Source organism: Mytilus edulis, chromosome 4, assembly GCF_963676685.1.
Source record: "Mytilus edulis chromosome 4, xbMytEdul2.2, whole genome shotgun sequence".
Lineage (NCBI taxonomy): Eukaryota > Metazoa > Mollusca > Bivalvia > Mytilida > Mytilidae > Mytilus > Mytilus edulis.
The window spans coordinates 13,908,307-13,926,736 of NC_092347.1; the positions used below are offsets into that span (position 1 = coordinate 13,908,307).

General features: G+C 31.9%; 2 protein-coding genes across 5 annotated transcripts in view; one reads left to right on the forward strand and one right to left on the reverse strand.

Annotated features, from left to right (window-relative positions):
* Window positions 1-14,463, reverse strand: part of LOC139519021 (sacsin-like) — a 47,143-nt gene extending 32,680 nt beyond the window's left edge. Inside the window, exons 1-2 of one of the 2 annotated variants that reach the window (XM_071310732.1) lie at window positions 14,280-14,463; window positions 7,625-7,756 (exon numbers count right to left, since the gene is read on the reverse strand). In XM_071310732.1, the coding sequence (XP_071166833.1) occupies window positions 7,625-7,756 (132 nt within the window). In that variant the 5' untranslated portion in view covers window positions 14,280-14,463. Of the gene's footprint in view, window positions 1-7,624; window positions 7,757-10,257; window positions 10,333-14,279 lie in introns of those variants that run through there. The other variant, XM_071310733.1, reaches the window with a different exon arrangement.
* Window positions 14,464-15,559: 1,096 nt separating this feature from the next.
* LOC139519022 (double-stranded RNA-specific adenosine deaminase-like) overlaps window positions 15,560-18,430 on the forward strand; it is a 28,924-nt gene continuing 26,053 nt past the window's right edge. Inside the window, exons 1-2 of one of the 3 annotated variants that reach the window (XM_071310736.1) lie at window positions 15,619-15,727; window positions 18,225-18,304. The gene's annotated coding sequence lies outside the window, so the exon portion shown is untranslated. Of the gene's footprint in view, window positions 15,728-18,224; window positions 18,305-18,430 lie in introns of all 3 variants that reach the window. The other 2 variants (XM_071310735.1, XM_071310737.1) reach the window with 2 other exon arrangements.

An 18,430-nucleotide genomic window follows, 5' to 3' on the forward strand; every position in this document is an offset into this window, starting at 1 on the left:
TACATAAAAATAATGAAGTTCTACTTTCTAGGTAAATTTTTACATTATTACCTACACATCAGCCAAAATTTGCTGAATCAGCAATTTTTACTCTCAGGGGTGGAATTTAAGGCTTGTTTTTATCATAGTTGCTCTTAATCAACTTTTTATTGATAAACTTACAAATTGCATGGGTAAAAAAAGTTCCTTTATTGATTTAGTGTAAAAATATATATCCCCCTTAACCAAGACATAACAAACTTGAAACCAGTCATGACACCTATGATTCATAGACTTCTTACTTTGGAACATATTACAATAAAGAATACTAGTCTGCACTCATTTCTTACCCAAAAAAATGAAACATTACATCCCTACCCCATCTGGCAGATTTTCACTTTTTTTTCATTTTACCATTTTTACTTAAGGAGTGAACAAAACCCAAATATAGTATGTTTCAAATCAACACAGAAGTCAAACGTGGTGATTCAGGAGGAATTATTGGATTGCCAACTATGTTTATGGTTAATCTGACTAAAAGAAACAGTTTAAGCACCAAATCATGAAAACTGATATTAAAGTCCATTCCACATTTTACAGCATGCCTTATATTACTTTAAACATTTCCAGATTATGAGGGCAATACAACAAGAGTCTTTAGATTGCAGTTAACTATTATTCCAACATCTGTTTGACAATACATGTACTAGAATACATCTCTAAGTTGACTGTTTGTCTATTTCTCATGTATGCATAAAGTTAAATTATGTCCCCTTACATAATCAATTTGCCTTTATTGTGCTTTTCACTGTCAGAAAATATTAACAACTAATGGTATTTGCATGGAAAATGAATAAACCATTTAATCTTACTGATATAGCATCATAAATACATTCTTTGTCAAAAATAATGTCTAGTTAATGTACAGAAACCCCTATTTCTATCTCTTTTTCAGACCAATATGAGAGATAAATGACTAAGTAAGAACCCCTTAACCACTTACTGGTTCCCCAAAAGCTCCTTCTGGTGTCATTTTACATTAGAACTACAAATTAAACCTCAAGAAAACTAGTATAGCTGTACTTGTGTTGAAAAAAATAAGAAATTATGCAATTTATTTATTTCGGTGAAATTAATAGGATGTACATGCAACGAAGAATGTCGCGTCTCAAATTTCAGTGGTTGCACATGTGTCAGACACTGCGAAAAGTTAAAGCGAGCATTTATAATTAAAAATATTTTGCAAGTTACATAAAAATAATGAAGTTCTACTTTCTAGGTAAATTTTTACATTATTACCTACACATCAGCCAAAATTTGCTGAATCAGCAATTTTTACTCTCAGGGGTGGAATTTAAGGCTTGTTTTTATCATAGTTGCTCTTAATCAACTTTTTATTGATAAACTTACAAATTGCATGGGTAAAAAAAGTTCCTTTATTGATTTAGTGTAAAAATATATATCCCCCTTAACCAAGACATAACAAACTTGAAACCAGTCATGACACCTATGATTCATAGACTTCTTACTTTGGAACATATTACAATAAAGAATACTAGTCTGCACTCATTTCTTACCCAAAAAAATGAAACATTACATCCCTACCCCATCTGGCAGATTTTCACTTTTTTTTCATTTTACCATTTTTACTTAAGGAGTGAACAAAACCCAAATATAGTATGTTTCAAATCAACACAGAAGTCAAACGTGGTGATTCAGGAGGAATTATTGGATTGCCAACTATGTTTATGGTTAATCTGACTAAAAGAAACAGTTTAAGCACCAAATCATGAAAACTGATATTAAAGTCCATTCCACATTTTACAGCATGCCTTATATTACTTTAAACATTTCCAGATTATGAGGGCAATACAACAAGAGTCTTTAGATTGCAGTTAACTATTATTCCAACATCTGTTTGACAATACATGTACTAGAATACATCTCTAAGTTGACTGTTTGTCTATTTCTCATGTATGCATAAAGTTAAATTATGTCCCCTTACATAATCAATTTGCCTTTATTGTGCTTTTCACTGTCAGAAAATATTAACAACTAATGGTATTTGCATGGAAAATGAATAAACCATTTAATCTTACTGATATAGCATCATAAATACATTCTTTGTCAAAAATAATGTCTAGTTAATGTACAGAAACCCCTATTTCTATCTCTTTTTCAGACCAATATGAGAGATAAATGACTAAGTAAGAACCCCTTAACCACTTACTGGTTCCCCAAAAGCTCCTTCTGGTGTCATTTTACATTAGAACTACAAATTAAACCTCAAGAAAACTAGTATAGCTGTACTTGTGTTGAAAAAAATAAGAAATTATGCAATTTATTTATTTCGGTGAAATTAATAGGATGTACATGCAACGAAGAATGTCGCGTCTCAAATTTCAGTGGTTGCACATGTGTCAGACACTGCGAAAAGTTAAAGCGAGCATTTATAATTAAAAATATTTTGCAAGTTACATAAAAATAATGAAGTTCTACTTTCTAGGTAAATTTTTACATTATTACCTACACATCAGCCAAAATTTGCTGAATCAGCAATTTTTACTCTCAGGGGTGGAATTTAAGGCTTGTTTTTATCATAGTTGCTCTTAATCAACTTTTTATTGATAAACTTACAAATTGCATGGGTAAAAAAAGTTCCTTTATTGATTTAGTGTAAAAATATATATCCCCCTTAACCAAGACATAACAAACTTGAAACCAGTCATGACACCTATGATTCATAGACTTCTTACTTTGGAACATATTACAATAAAGAATACTAGTCTGCACTCATTTCTTACCCAAAAAAATGAAACATTACATCCCTACCCCATCTGGCAGATTTTCACTTTTTTTTCATTTTACCATTTTTACTTAAGGAGTGAACAAAACCCAAATATAGTATGTTTCAAATCAACACAGAAGTCAAACGTGGTGATTCAGGAGGAATTATTGGATTGCCAACTATGTTTATGGTTAATCTGACTAAAAGAAACAGTTTAAGCACCAAATCATGAAAACTGATATTAAAGTCCATTCCACATTTTACAGCATGCCTTATATTACTTTAAACATTTCCAGATTATGAGGGCAATACAACAAGAGTCTTTAGATTGCAGTTAACTATTATTCCAACATCTGTTTGACAATACATGTACTAGAATACATCTCTAAGTTGACTGTTTGTCTATTTCTCATGTATGCATAAAGTTAAATTATGTCCCCTTACATAATCAATTTGCCTTTATTGTGCTTTTCACTGTCAGAAAATATTAACAACTAATGGTATTTGCATGGAAAATGAATAAACCATTTAATCTTACTGATATAGCATCATAAATACATTCTTTGTCAAAAATAATGTCTAGTTAATGTACAGAAACCCCTATTTCTATCTCTTTTTCAGACCAATATGAGAGATAAATGACTAAGTAAGAACCCCTTAACCACTTACTGGTTCCCCAAAAGCTCCTTCTGGTGTCATTTTACATTAGAACTACAAATTAAACCTCAAGAAAACTAGTATAGCTGTACTTGTGTTGAAAAAAATAAGAAATTATGCAATTTATTTATTTCGGTGAAATTAATAGGATGTACATGCAACGAAGAATGTCGCGTCTCAAATTTCAGTGGTTGCACATGTGTCAGACACTGCGAAAAGTTAAAGCGAGCATTTATAATTAAAAATATTTTGCAAGTTACATAAAAATAATGAAGTTCTACTTTCTAGGTAAATTTTTACATTATTACCTACACATCAGCCAAAATTTGCTGAATCAGCAATTTTTACTCTCAGGGGTGGAATTTAAGGCTTGTTTTTATCATAGTTGCTCTTAATCAACTTTTTATTGATAAACTTACAAATTGCATGGGTAAAAAAAGTTCCTTTATTGATTTAGTGTAAAAATATATATCCCCCTTAACCAAGACATAACAAACTTGAAACCAGTCATGACACCTATGATTCATAGACTTCTTACTTTGGAACATATTACAATAAAGAATACTAGTCTGCACTCATTTCTTACCCAAAAAAATGAAACATTACATCCCTACCCCATCTGGCAGATTTTCACTTTTTTTTCATTTTACCATTTTTACTTAAGGAGTGAACAAAACCCAAATATAGTATGTTTCAAATCAACACAGAAGTCAAACGTGGTGATTCAGGAGGAATTATTGGATTGCCAACTATGTTTATGGTTAATCTGACTAAAAGAAACAGTTTAAGCACCAAATCATGAAAACTGATATTAAAGTCCATTCCACATTTTACAGCATGCCTTATATTACTTTAAACATTTCCAGATTATGAGGGCAATACAACAAGAGTCTTTAGATTGCAGTTAACTATTATTCCAACATCTGTTTGACAATACATGTACTAGAATACATCTCTAAGTTGACTGTTTGTCTATTTCTCATGTATGCATAAAGTTAAATTATGTCCCCTTACATAATCAATTTGCCTTTATTGTGCTTTTCACTGTCAGAAAATATTAACAACTAATGGTATTTGCATGGAAAATGAATAAACCATTTAATCTTACTGATATAGCATCATAAATACATTCTTTGTCAAAAATAATGTCTAGTTAATGTACAGAAACCCCTATTTCTATCTCTTTTTCAGACCAATATGAGAGATAAATGACTAAGTAAGAACCCCTTAACCACTTACTGGTTCCCCAAAAGCTCCTTCTGGTGTCATTTTACATTAGAACTACAAATTAAACCTCAAGAAAACTAGTATAGCTGTACTTGTGTTGAAAAAAATAAGAAATTATGCAATTTATTTATTTCGGTGAAATTAATAGGATGTACATGCAACGAAGAATGTCGCGTCTCAAATTTCAGTGGTTGCACATGTGTCAGACACTGCGAAAAGTTAAAGCGAGCATTTATAATTAAAAATATTTTGCAAGTTACATAAAAATAATGAAGTTCTACTTTCTAGGTAAATTTTTACATTATTACCTACACATCAGCCAAAATTTGCTGAATCAGCAATTTTTACTCTCAGGGGTGGAATTTAAGGCTTGTTTTTATCATAGTTGCTCTTAATCAACTTTTTATTGATAAACTTACAAATTGCATGGGTAAAAAAAGTTCCTTTATTGATTTAGTGTAAAAATATATATCCCCCTTAACCAAGACATAACAAACTTGAAACCAGTCATGACACCTATGATTCATAGACTTCTTACTTTGGAACATATTACAATAAAGAATACTAGTCTGCACTCATTTCTTACCCAAAAAAATGAAACATTACATCCCTACCCCATCTGGCAGATTTTCACTTTTTTTTCATTTTACCATTTTTACTTAAGGAGTGAACAAAACCCAAATATAGTATGTTTCAAATCAACACAGAAGTCAAACGTGGTGATTCAGGAGGAATTATTGGATTGCCAACTATGTTTATGGTTAATCTGACTAAAAGAAACAGTTTAAGCACCAAATCATGAAAACTGATATTAAAGTCCATTCCACATTTTACAGCATGCCTTATATTACTTTAAACATTTCCAGATTATGAGGGCAATACAACAAGAGTCTTTAGATTGCAGTTAACTATTATTCCAACATCTGTTTGACAATACATGTACTAGAATACATCTCTAAGTTGACTGTTTGTCTATTTCTCATGTATGCATAAAGTTAAATTATGTCCCCTTACATAATCAATTTGCCTTTATTGTGCTTTTCACTGTCAGAAAATATTAACAACTAATGGTATTTGCATGGAAAATGAATAAACCATTTAATCTTACTGATATAGCATCATAAATACATTCTTTGTCAAAAATAATGTCTAGTTAATGTACAGAAACCCCTATTTCTATCTCTTTTTCAGACCAATATGAGAGATAAATGACTAAGTAAGAACCCCTTAACCACTTACTGGTTCCCCAAAAGCTCCTTCTGGTGTCATTTTACATTAGAACTACAAATTAAACCTCAAGAAAACTAGTATAGCTGTACTTGTGTTGAAAAAAATAAGAAATTATGCAATTTATTTATTTCGGTGAAATTAATAGGATGTACATGCAACGAAGAATGTCGCGTCTCAAATTTCAGTGGTTGCACATGTGTCAGACACTGCGAAAAGTTAAAGCGAGCATTTATAATTAAAAATATTTTGCAAGTTACATAAAAATAATGAAGTTCTACTTTCTAGGTAAATTTTTACATTATTACCTACACATCAGCCAAAATTTGCTGAATCAGCAATTTTTACTCTCAGGGGTGGAATTTAAGGCTTGTTTTTATCATAGTTGCTCTTAATCAACTTTTTATTGATAAACTTACAAATTGCATGGGTAAAAAAAGTTCCTTTATTGATTTAGTGTAAAAATATATATCCCCCTTAAGGTGGCACGGTAGTATTTCCTGGCCCATAAGGGATAATGATAGCCTTTTTAGAATTTTCACCACTTTCTAACACTGCAAAAAATTCTACATTCACAGTTAACTGAAGTACTTTCATTTTACTATTCAGAAATGAATTTGAATATGTATCATGACCGTTTACTTTTTTTGCTATTTTTAAAAACCTAAGGCCACTAGTACTTTTAGGTATTTTATGGTGCAGTGAATACAAAATTAAAAAAAATTCTCAAAAATTCATTTTCATCTGTATGTAAAATTATTTCATATTTTTCTACACCTGATTCATCCCTCAGTTTGGGAAAGTATGTTCAGTTGATACTGTATTTTTTGTCCAATCACACTGTTTAGATACATTTACCTAAGTAGGGTACACAAAAGAGCAACCTAAATTCTGGAATGCAAATACTACCGTGCCACCAGAAGTAATATGCAATTATTATAAATAGTTTCTGAGAGACGGTGCACCATGTGAAAAAAAACTCAATAACTATAAAATAAAATTTTGAATCATTACTAAAAAATAAACTTTAGATCTTTAGATTAATATAAATAAGAAGTGTGTAAAGTTTTAAGCAATAGGCACTAATGGATTTTAAGATAAGGTGCAAAATGTGAAAGCTCCCCCTCTTTTTTACAAAAAAATCAATTACTCCAAAATAAATTTTTAAATCATCACCAAAACGTATACAGATCTTTAGATTAATATAACTAAGAAGTATGCAAAGTTTTAAGCAATATTCATAAATCGTTTATGAGATAGGGTGCGATATGTGAAAACCCATCCCCCTTTTTTACAAAAAAAACTCAATAATTCTAAAATAAATTTTTGAATCATCACCAAAAAGTATACAGATCTTTGGATTAATATAATTAAGAAGTGTGTGAAGTTGAAAGCAATAATCAGAAATCGTTTTTGAGATACAGCACGACATGTGAAAAATACACCCCCCTGTTTTAGTTATAAAATCCAGTAACAAGTTTAAATCCTATTTTCACCAAAAAGTATACAGATCGTTTGACTATCATAAGAAACAACTATGTTAAATTTGGATAAGCGGTTCTCAAGTTATGGTGCGACATGTGGACGCTGGACAGACAGACGGACAGACGGACGCCGGACATTGTATACCATGTCAAAATTTTGACGGGCGTATAAAAAACAAGACAACATCCTAAACATTCTGGACTGGAAAACAAACTTAGCAGATCTAACATAAAAAGGAACAGTACCTAAAGTTTTACATACCTTAAGAATCTGACCATCGTCTGGATACTCATCTAATATTTTCTTAAGTTGATTGATTAGCGGTGGTTGTTTTATAGAATTGTACTGGGGACCATCTTCGGAAGAGTCTTCACTCTCTTCACTTGACGCCATCTGAAAATAAGACGTAATGTATAATAGCCATTACAAGGTAGGGTACTGGGCTAATACAAAATAAGACGTAATGTATAATAGCCATGTCACGGTAAGGTACTGGGCTAATACAAAATAAGACGTAATGTATAATAGCCATGACACGGTAAGGTATTGGGCTAATACAAATGCGTGTGACCATCCACAAGAACTCAGGGCCGTAAATTGCCTTCCCTATAAGGGGAGGCAGTTGAGGTTCGCCGAACGGAGCGAGGCGAAAATTTTGTGGACCTTTTTATGCAGAAAATGCAATGTACTTCCCCAGAATTCACCTCTTGTTAAATTTATGTAATATTTCAATAAATAAGCGCCTGGAATATATTGAAAATATTTATTATCCAAAGTTAGATAACGTGTGCGGTTAAAGTAAGATTTTTTTATCCTTTGTCCTACTTTATGACTCTTCAAAAGCTATTATTACTAAGTTTTAGGGAACCAATTTGCGTACTTAAAATGAAATGCCACTGAAGTTGACTATTTTTTTATGGTTTATCAGGTTTTTTGGCTGTCCAAATGGAGCTATTTTACTTCATTTCAGAGACACAGTTTTCAAACCTTAAAATGAAAATGCATACTTAACAAAACTTTAATTATCAAATTCAAATTATTATAGCGTCACACAGTTTGTTTACACTGAAAGTTTTATTCGGTTAGGCTTTGTCATTCAAATGCTGAAAGGATTTTTCTGTGCCTGGTCGAATCCCATCTCTTTAGCACTTGTACGCATTCAATATTGCAACATTGTGACTTCTATGTAGATACGGTATGGTTTGCATAGAGAGACTACACAATCTGCTTTCCGTCATTGTTCACTTGTTCCATGTTTTAATTGCATGACAAAAAAAAGTTGCGTTTGAATGCTTGCTCTATCGAATATGTTTACCCAACCTCCTTAATAAGCGTAAGAGTAACAACCAGTACTATTAAAATAAAGCATGATTTAAAAGTCATAAGAAACGAGTGACTGGTGAAAAATAATGTTCATCCAATTCTTGAACCAATGCATGTATATATCATAAACTTAGTCCTCTGTGCACGATTTTATATTTTTTTACTCAAATATATCGTATAATCGTCAATTTTTTTTATATCTGTCTGTTATGATTTAACAAATATCATAATGGCTACTCATTAAATGCCGCGTTGTGAAGCCGAAGTTTACCGATTTATAGTAAATAATCAACAAAAAGCATGGGTATTTAGCACGTGTTTAACATATACAATCAGGTAATTGTTTATTTTAATGACAGACTCATGCGTATTTCTATCACCAGATTTTTACGAGGAGGGTCACGCTTAGGTCACTATGCATACGGAAAATATGTCGGCGAATTGCTTCCTGGCAGCAAGCAATTAAAAATAAGTAAACTTCTTCTAAATGTGGACAAATTAAAGAATTTTCCTCAGAAAAAAGTTTATATACATAAGTTGTATATTAATGAAAACTATCCATTTAGTTTTAAAAAACATATGCATATTTTTTTTTAATTTGAGGTTTCATATACTTTAACCATTTGTTTGGGTTTTTTTCAGTGTTTTTTTCTTTATTTTTTCTCTCTTTTTTTTTCGGTTTGCAATAGGAGGCAACTGCCTACATGCCCCTATGTAATTTACGGCCCTGCAACTTGCGGACATCCGATGTTCAGTACTTCAGTAATTGGATTACTTTTGTGATGGTTTGTCAAACAGTGAGGCTATTTGTTAAGATTCTATCTTATTACAAACTGATCAACCTCTGAGAAATATTATATACATGTTTAGGTCAATATTAAAGTAATGGCGTCAAATTCCGTCAATAGAAAATGCCGAAATTGTTGATTGTAGACACATACACGAATTTCTGTTGTGCATCTTGATTTTTCTGCGATTAATAAATCTTACAGAAGTGAAGCAGTGGCGGATCCAGGAATTTATATAAGTGGGGGCCCACTGACTGCCTAAGAGGGGGCCCGCTCCAGTCACGCTTCAGTGATTCCCTATATAAGCAACCAAATTTTTTCCCAAAAAGGGGGGCCCGGGCCCCCTGCCCCTACTAAATCCGATTCTGTGAAGAATGGTCTATACTTTACTCATAATTACAACTTAAGCCTTTATCTATTAAAATTAGACACACATGATAGATTTATATTTCAAAACTAAGATGCTCGATCTTAAAATTGGTAATCTGGGAGATGGTTTAAAATACAGACAAGAAAGAATGTTGTGTTTGTAAAAACTGTTTGGGTTACGAACTTCCTTATTTATTTCTTCAAAGCAAAAGCGAAATTAAAATCAAAAATCTTCGAGCTAGATACATATATATATTTACCATATTGTGATCAAATAATCATTGGGTATAATAAAATGAAGTGGTTGTTATCTTGTGCATTATAATAATGATTGTAAAAAAAAAATCTGCTTTTTTGTAATAATTCATTATTGATTTGTGATTATCTGATACAATAATACAACTATACACCTACTTTCAAGTTAATAAATGTTCAATTTCCAAAACACGTCCATGTTTTTTAAAGCTTGTAATAAAGCTTGTAATTATCTAAAGGGTCTACTCGATTATTTCAGTTGTTATCGTTTTGTTTGTTTACATGTCCGTCATCTGATTATTGTATATATTTATATGATTGCCGACTTTTTCGTCTACAAATCATAACGAATTTAGTTGTTGGGGAATAGAGTGTATGTCTGAGTACCGACAAAACTGTAATTTTAAAAGTTTTAAAGCCTGGCAGAACCTAGATAAATGAATGTTTCATCCAATTTATGTTCTGGTAAAATAAACAAACACCTGAAATTTCTTTGATACGGTCCACTCATTTACACTATTTAAATCACCTTTGTTGTGAGAAGATTTCTATCGTTCCTCTGTTGTCCCTGAGCTTGTTAGAGTGGCACTAGCTGTCAAATTCCTGGTCCCCGATTTGACTCAAATTCTCATATTTGATTTATACAATGTAAATCATTTATCCAAACTATCATAAGTCGAAAATAACCAGTTTACAGAGCATGGGGTAGATAATATATAGGTTCGTTTCGTGTTTATTTTAGTCCAGACGCCATCTAATTAACTGCCGATTTGACCTCAGATGACCATATAAGCGATGTAAACATAAATAAAGACATGAATAGATTAAACCGACACGTGCAATTGGATTTTTATAGGTCTGTTTGATTTTATTTTATAGATTAAAAATAGATGTTTCTCATTGTTTTTAACCGTATAAGAATGATTTTATGTGCATCGAATTAGAAATCAAATGATTTATCGTAGTTTCACTTTCATTGTTGACATTCTTTTTCTTTAAATAACCAGTAAACGTACAATGCATGCGTTGTCAATTTCTAGCTAGGGGTTAATTTGAAGTTCACATGAATACGGATTTAAAGAGTTCGACTCATTCACTTGCAAGTGAATATCTAATTATCAATGTTTCTTAGCGTAATTTGACAAAATAACCTTTTTGGATGCAAAAAGCGAATTGTTATTTCATTATTTCACTTTCCTTATTGATTGAATAGAAAAAAATCAAACTTTAGATTTTTTATATATCTCGTAGCTAGTGCCCCTTTTTAAAGAGGGACCATCTCAAAGATTTAACCAATCTTTGTTCAATTTTACACCAACTGAGGCAAGGTAAGAAAATGTTTAGCTAAATTCACGAAAGTTTTTTATCTTTTTAAAACACAAAACGAATACAACTTGTATATATCTAGGTGCTGCCAGGCTTTAAAACTGTTCAAATTACACAGTTTTGTCTGTACTCAGAGAAAAATGCATGGTGTAAACACAGCCGTTTTTGTCAAAGTGTATAGATAAACCGGCTATTACAGACTACCATGCCCCTTTTTATCCTCAAATCCTTTGTAAGCCCTTGTGTCTTGTTATAATGTCTTTATTCGGGAAAATGTGCAACATGTCTAGTTGGACATTGATTCCTAATCGCATGTTATAAAACCAATGAACTAAATATTTTTTAAGAACATACATAAATAATATGAAAATGTTTTGTCGTGAAAAATACATATATTATATATATGGGTAAACCACTCACTAATATTGATGCACTTATACGAAAATTGTGTTTGCGGATTGATGTCATTTATAGCATACATGTATGTGATGAATAATTGTAAGGTGTCATATCTGTCGGGTAGATATCATATTATCGCCTGTCATTCATAACAAGGGGTCATCCGATGTTCAGTACTTTCATAAATTTTGTAGGACCGTAGATCGATGTCTATGTTTCACCAAATTTTATCACATGTATAAACAGCTACACTAACGCTTAATAAACAATAGGACAAATAAACTCATCATAGATACCAGGATTAAAATTTCATATTACGCCGACGCGCGTTTCGTCTACAAAAGACTCATCAGTGACGTTCGAATCAAAAATGTTTTTAAAAAGGCAAAATAAAGTACGAAATTGAAAAGAATTGAGGACCAAAAATTCCTAAAAAGTTTTGTCAAATACAGCTAAGGTAATTTCAACAACAACAAAAATAAAATAAAACGGATTGATTTGAATCATAGTTGGGGGGCAAGGGGTTTAGCTGTTATGCTGTTATGGTGCATTTTAATTCTTTGTTATCTGTTATTCTGAAAATATATTTGCTGTTAGCTGTTATTGTCTTATTCTTTGTTAGCTGTTATTGGGCTTTTATTTTTTTTGTTATCTGTTATTGTGATAATGTGTTTGCTGTTAACTGTTATCGAAAATTGGAATGTTAGCATCAAGTTTTTGACAGCCACGAACGAACATATGAAATTAGAACAATTCTTAATATGACAATAAGGAAAACATATGGCCAAGAATATCTGACAAGGATCTCAATTATGGACTAGGTCCTTACATCCAGTTAACCTTTTATATTATATGTTACATAGACTCAGCTCTTTTCATAGCAGAACCAAATACATTGTACAATGAAAGATCCCACCATGTACTGGGTTCCGAAGCTGCACATAACTCATTACAAACAAAGATTTATTTCGACTTCAAGCCATCGTTCCACTACTAAATTATGTATTCTACTTATTAGTAGACTTGGTGCAATAAAAAACCTGATAAAAATTGTTCAAATAAGGCAATTGAAAACTGGAATAAGTTACTTTTGGAGTGTCAAAACTGGCTTGAGGTACTTGATAAATTGCATGCTTATAATTGGGGCTTTTGATTTTTCTACCCTATATACAACTTTGTCTCATAGTCTTATTCAGAAAAAAATCACACACCTCATTAAATGGGCATTTAAAAAAGTCAGAATGCAAATATATATATTCAAACTCTTTTAGGTCATTTTTTAGTAGCAACAAACACAAGAACTATGTCAATTGGACCTACTTTGATACCATAACTGTCCTTAACTTTTTTATTAGATATCTTTTTTGTCTCTTTGACATATTCCTCATTTTCATTCTCAATTTTATTACCATTATTATTCACTATTTAAATTACAAGCATGTGTGAGTTTCTATAACTGTACAAAAAAAAATGCTGAAAAATGTATACTATAACAAATAAACAGCTACGCCACGAGCTCATGATAAGCCCGTCACCTTTTTGAAATATTCAATAACTTCTCAATGTCATATCAGATATTTATAAAAATCAGTCAATATATATCATGTATATAAACAATATACCAACGTTTCATGAGAACTGCTGAAAACATTTTTGAGTTATTGTCCGAAAACTGGAAAATACCATCTTTTTTAATGAATCAACCCATTAACTGAATAACATAAAATCGAAAAAAAAAATAAAAATCGAAAGGTTGCTTACAACAACAGATATAAACAATTCAGCAAAGTTTCATGAGAACTGCTGAACACGTTTTTGTGTTAATGTCCGAAAACTAGAAAATCCCCCCTTTTTAATTAATAAAACCCTTAAACTCGGAAACGTAAAATCTAAAATTTATAAAAAATTGAAAGGGAGCTCATGTCATTAGATATAAACAATTCACCAAAATTCCATGCAAATTTGTGATAGGATTTTTGAGATATTATCAGAAAACTGAAGAAAAAAAAACACCATTTTTATTGAATAAAACCCCATTACTCAGAAACTTAAAATCTAAAATTTATAAAAACCGATAGGGAGCTCACGTCAATATATTAAACAATTTCCCAAAGTTTTATGTAAATTGGTTAAAGAGTGTTTGAGTTAATGTCCGACATGTTGACGACAGACGGACAAGAATAGTATACCAAATACATATCTAGATACATAATTCTAAAAACCATGTTCATACAAAATGGAATTCATTACAAAGGATTATACCCGTAATAAGAAATACTGGATTTGTCAAGTCGACTCTACTTATTTTAATATTTCATTTACTGTTATCTGTTTTTGTCCATTTAAATTCCTTGTTATCTGTTATAAGCCAAATCAATTTGCTGTTTTGCTGTTATTGGAACCCCCTTGCCCCCCCCCCCCTCATAGTTATATATATGTATAAACAGATTACTTACCGAGTTTTTTCAAGTAACGGTTGTTAATAAAGCAACTCGTCCAACTTTTCCATTATCTTAATAATTCTATAACCTCCTTTGTTGTTGTTGTCTAGACACTTTTAGCATACACGTAGGCCTTCTGTTTACATTGCGGAAGTTTAATTAGTTTAGATTTTCAGAAAACTAAAAGTGAAACTAGAATATAGATAGTAGGTTATTTATTACCTGTTACTTGAAAAGACTAATGACCAAAAGAAATTAAACGAGGCGAACAGATCTATATATATATAATAATTATAATATTGTCAAGCAAAAATCTATAAATGCATTAAATGTCGCACTCTACATATTTTGAAATACATAATTTGCATACATAATAGGTCTTTATCATATTCAATCAATAACATACACTTATTATCAGACCTGTTTGAAGGAGTTTATCATATTGTAAACACCGAGGGTCAGCATGATTTGTACACATGTGTAGGCCACGCCAATTCATTTCCGAGGCTTAGAACGGAGTACAATTAAACTAAGGAATTATGTGTGCCTTAAAAATTCTCTAATTTGAAAATCATACGCCTCGATTAAAGACAGACCCTCCCCCCTTTCCCAAACACACACCCTACTCAGAAAGAAAAAGAGAGAACATAATTTATAGGTGAAACCAACAGCCATCTATTTATGAATATTTATTTATACCTAGTTATTATAAATGGTTTAAGATAAATATTATTGATAAAGATCAGCAAAACATGGTCTCCTATTTCTAATGATCGAGCACCCCCAACTTTTATTAATGTGGCTGCATTACCCGCATTAGTCCTATGACTTTCATTTGTTTACGTTTTGAATATAGTCTGTACCTGTGGTTTATAATGTACTCGATGTAAATTCCCAATGCTTATAGAAAGATGCAGAGATCTAGCTTCTTTGATATTAACAGTTATCATGATTGGTATATTTTAGATCCTTAAAAATTCTTTTCCAAATCTAAAAAGTATATTTTAATTAATTTCTATACGTTATAAATAGATATTTTTTCATATTATATGCTCTATCTTATAAGAGAGAATTAATCATCCATGACTAAGTAAGAAAGTAAATAATTTATTGACACGGACCAAACATGGAACACAAATTGTAAAAAAAAAAACTGCAGTACTAGAAACAATATGACGAATCCTCAAACGTTTAACGTTTATAATGTTTTGCTATTAAAATTATAGGCCTTCAAGTTAATCGGTAAAACATGTGTTTTGCTTTCAATTGAAAACATGTAAAGATATTTTACAGGTATTATATAACACACAAGTGCGTATACACGATCAAAGTTCATTAATTTTTATTAATGTTACTTTCGTTTTCATAAAAATGAAAGTTATATAATCATAGATTTGTTCACAAGCTTCTACATACATGTATATATGGCGAATTACCGTAACGTATTGAACAAAGAGTATAAAGTAAGTTCCTTTTTCATTTCTACACTTACTGTCTCCCTAAGGAAAAATATTTTTACAAGACCCAGAGGACGAATTTGTTCCTTTCACTTTTATTTGTTTGTGGTAATTAGTGAAGTTAGATATAAGTTTTTTTCTATACAATTGGTTATTTCAGGCTTTATGGTTACTTTATAAAATTCAATGTCCGATGCACTACTTCCCTGATTCTAAGTTTTAGAGGAAAATTTGAGGAATTTAAAATTTTCATTTCTTCTGTATATAATACATTGCTTTTTTGCTCTGCTACCATTGGAGGGTATTGATTTTGTGATTATATACAAAAGTTAAAGGAGTTGGGGTGCATATATCAAAGAGACAGAGATCAAACGACAAGGAAGTCAGTTTAGACCATACTCGCATTGTTACAGTATCAATCAACAGATACGCAATGAACTGATATATATATATATATATATACAACTCGTCTAAACATCAACCCAACAATGTTAGATCTGTAAATTTGCTTTCGCAAATTTTTGGTTCTTCCCTCGCCGGGATTCGAACCCATGCTACTGTGATATCGTGACACCAAATCGCCTGCACTGCAGCCGTCCCGCTAGACCACACGACCACCTGGGCTCTCATAAAAGAGCTTTCGGTGGGCATGTGTTACCTTTCCACGTCAGTTTTAATCTAGCGGCGTACTACAGTACATGATATATAAGGCATGAAGATGTTATTGTTACAGATCAGCTAAATTATCTATGGTAAAGGATCCTACAAATTAATGTAAGATACAGTCACAGAAAATAATTATATTCATAAGTACGTCTGAGTCAGTGACAACCCTACAACAGATGTATCCATCGGATCGCCATCAATGATGGTGATACATGGCTGTGTACATAATGTATATACAACTCGTCTAAACATCAACCCAACAATGTTAGATCTGTAAATTTGCTTTCGCAAATTTTTGGTTCTTCCCTCGCCGGGATTCGAACCCATGCTACTGTGATATCGTGACACCAAATCGCCTGCACTGCAGCCGTCCCACTAGACCACACGACCACCTGGGCTCTCATAATATATCATTATCACTGAACTAGTATATATATTTGTTTATGGGCCAGCTGAAGGACGCCTCCGTGTGCGGGAATTTCTCGCTGCATCGAAGACCTGTTGGTGACCTTCTGCTGTTGTCTGTTCTATGGCTGGGTATATAATATATATATATATATGTATTTTGTACTGTATTTTATCGATAGGAAATAATATATCATATCATTGATGATCAATTATCTCCTATATTTATGACTAATGAGATTAAATCCCAAATATTTTCTTTTCATAAGAAATACTGTAACAGTTTAAATCTCAAAACAGTGTTATGATATAACTTTATTTTTTACGATAATCATTATTCGAATATCATGGCATTTGTTTTCTTCCAAACAATCTGGCTTGACATAAAATTGAGAATGTAAATGGGGAATGTGTCAAAGAGACAACAACCCAGCCATAGAACAGACAACAGCAGAAGGTCACCAACAGGTCTTCGATGCAGCGAGAAATTCCCGCACACGGAGGCGTCCTTCAGCTGGCCCATAAACAAATATATATACTAGTTCAGTGATAATGAACGCCATACTAAACTCCAAATTGTACACAAAAAACTAAGATTAAAAATAAAACAAGACTAACAAAGGCCAGAGACTCCTGACTTGGGACAGGCGCAAAAATGCGGCGGGGCTAAACATGTTTGTGAGATCTCAACCCCCCCCCCCTTATAACTCTAGCCAATGTAGAAAAGTAAACGCATAATTATACGCACATTAAAATTCAGTTCAAGAGATGAGAAGAGTCTGGTGTCAGAAGATGCGACCATGCAAAGAAAATAAACAAAATGACAATAATACATAAATAACAACAGACTACTAGCAGTTAACTTATAGCTGACTATGCGGTATGGGCTTTGCTCATTGTTGAAGGCCGTACGGTGACCTATAGTTGTTAATGTCTGTGTCATTTTGGTCTTTTGTGGATAGTTGTCTCATTGGCTTGGCAATCATACCACATCTTTAATGACCTAACAACAGTATCGTAACTATAGCCCTTCTTAATAAGTCTATGTAAAGATTTTGTTAGCTTTTGAGGTGAATACTGACATTTTTGTGCTTTTTAAAGAACATTTCCATAAAAAAATTGGATGTGAAATACCTGAACGTATAAGAAGTCTGCATGTTGAGCTATATTTACGAATGATATCCTTATACCGATGATAAAATTTAGTAAATGCTTTGACTTGTTTGTGATATCGAAAACTCTGGTGTAATAATTTTTCAGTAATACATAAATTTCTCTCGTTAAAATCTAAAAAAAATGTTACATACACGAGCGAATCGTACAAGTTGAGATATTTAAACACCGTAAGATGGTGACAAGGGAACGTCACCATCTAAAAATGGATAAATAACGATAGGAAATGAAAAATCATCTCTATTATCATAAATTTTAGTATTCAGTTTTCCGTTAGTGATATAGATATTAAGATCGAGGAAAGGGCAGTGGTCATTGTTAGTATTAGCTTTATTTAAAGTAAGTTCAACAGGATAAATTTACATAGAAAAAAGAAAACATGTTTAAAATTGAGAATGGAAATGGGGAATGTGTCAAAGAGACAACAACCCGACCAAATAAAAAACAACAGCAGAGGGTCACCAA